Source organism: Malurus melanocephalus, unplaced genomic scaffold, assembly GCF_030028575.1.
Source record: "Malurus melanocephalus ecotype Western Australia unplaced genomic scaffold, MMel_1.1 scaffold_1127, whole genome shotgun sequence".
Classification (NCBI taxonomy): Eukaryota; Metazoa; Chordata; class Aves; order Passeriformes; family Maluridae; genus Malurus; species Malurus melanocephalus.
The window spans coordinates 3078-4626 of NW_026624359.1; the positions used below are offsets into that span (position 1 = coordinate 3078).

General features: G+C 62.6%; 1 protein-coding gene across 1 annotated transcript in view; it reads left to right on the top strand.

Moving 5' to 3' along the window:
• Positions 1–1549, top strand: part of LOC130586303 (glycerol-3-phosphate acyltransferase 2, mitochondrial-like) — a gene marked incomplete at its 5' end in the record, with an annotated part of 6877 nt that overhangs the window by 3067 nt on the left and 2261 nt on the right. The window contains 6 exons of the mRNA XM_057387083.1: positions 14–90; positions 270–377; positions 586–671; positions 754–848; positions 956–1026; positions 1446–1547. Coding sequence (XP_057243066.1) covers positions 14–90; positions 270–377; positions 586–671; positions 754–848; positions 956–1026; positions 1446–1547 — 539 coding nt within the window. The remainder of the gene's footprint in view (positions 1–13; positions 91–269; positions 378–585; positions 672–753; positions 849–955; positions 1027–1445; positions 1548–1549) is intronic.

Below are 1549 nucleotides of genomic sequence, written 5' to 3' on the forward strand. Positions count from 1 at the left end.
CTGCGCGATGGAGCCGTGCCCGACGTGCTCATCGTCCCGGTGGGAATCGCCTACGATGTGGCTCCCGGCGGAGAGCAGTGGGATGGAGCGGTGAGAGAGGGGGTCGGGGCGGCGCTGGTGCTCCCCCAAACCTCTGGCACCATCCCTGGGGATCAGTGTTCCCCTAAAGCTCTGGGAGGATCCCTAGGGAGAGGCGTTACCCCAGATCTCTGGGAGCAGAGATGTCCCCCCAAATGCCCCACTGATCCCTCGTTCCCATCTCTTGGCAGCCCCCTCAGCCCCTCRGCATCGGCGCGTGTCTSCGGGCAGCGTTCCAGGCCCTGCGCCGGCACCGTGGGTGTGCCCGCGTGGATTTCTCACAGCCCTTCTCCTTACGGGTACGGCAGCTGGGCATCCCCCTGCACACATCCCCACCCATTGGGAGACTGTTCTGGGGTGTTGGTGGGGTTTGAGGTGCCTGGGGGGATGGAGTGAATCCATCCTGGGGAAATCTGGGCTCCTCCCAGCCCTGGGGATCCAGGGATCCAGTCAGCTCCTGGTGCTGCGGGCTGCGAGCACCCACAGCTCCTTCATCCTCCTTCCCAGGAATTTGTGGACCACAACCTGGTCGGGCCAGTCCTCACAGGGAACCGTCCGGAGCAGCTGTTGCTCTCCACCATCCTGGGCAGGCGGTGAGGAGCTGAGCCCCGGGCAGGGTTTCCCTTGGGATCTCTGCTCCCGGCTCCTCTCCTCACCCCTCTCCTGATTTCCCAGCCCGCCCGATGTTGGTCATGTGGGGACTTTGGGTCCCACTTTGGGGACTGAAGAGGAGATTTTGGTGACGGCGCTGGGGCTGCACGCGCTGAGTGGTGAGGGGGCTGGGGGTCCCTGCATCCCTTGGGATGGTGTTCCCTGCTCGGGAATGGGGGTGGAGGTTAATCCCCCCCGATAATGATTTCCTGTCCCCCCACTGCAGATTGCAGCGCCTGCTCCGCCGTCACGGCTGTGGGAATCACTGCGGCGCTGCTGCTCCACAGGCACCGCGAGGTGGGAGAGCTTTTGCATCTTTGCCTTCCCTCAGAACAGCATTCCCAGCAGGAATCCCCCTCCCAGCAGGGCAGCGTGCCCAGAGAGAATCACCCTCCTTTGCCTGGGAGCAGCATTCCAGTAGTCTTCATCTTCCTTTACCTGGGAGTAATAGTCCTGATAGGAATCATCCCTTCTCAGAGTAGCATTCCCAGTTGGAATCAGCCTCCTCTCTCCTCACAGCTCCATTCCCAGTTGGAATCAGCCTCCTCTCTCCCTCACAGCTCCATTCCCTGCAGGAATCACCCTCCTCTCTCCCTCAGAGCTCCATTCTCAGAGGGAATCACTCTCCTCTCTCCCTCAGAGCTCCATTCCCAGAGGGAAACACCCTCCTCTCTCCCTCACAGCTGCATTCCCAGCAGGAATCCTCTGTTCCCGAGGTGGTGCTGCTGCCCCGGCTGATGCGGGATTTCTCGGAGCTGCTGGAGCAGCTGCTGCTGCGGGGCCAGGCCGTGGGGTTCTCGGGGCAGCTGCGGGCGCTGGT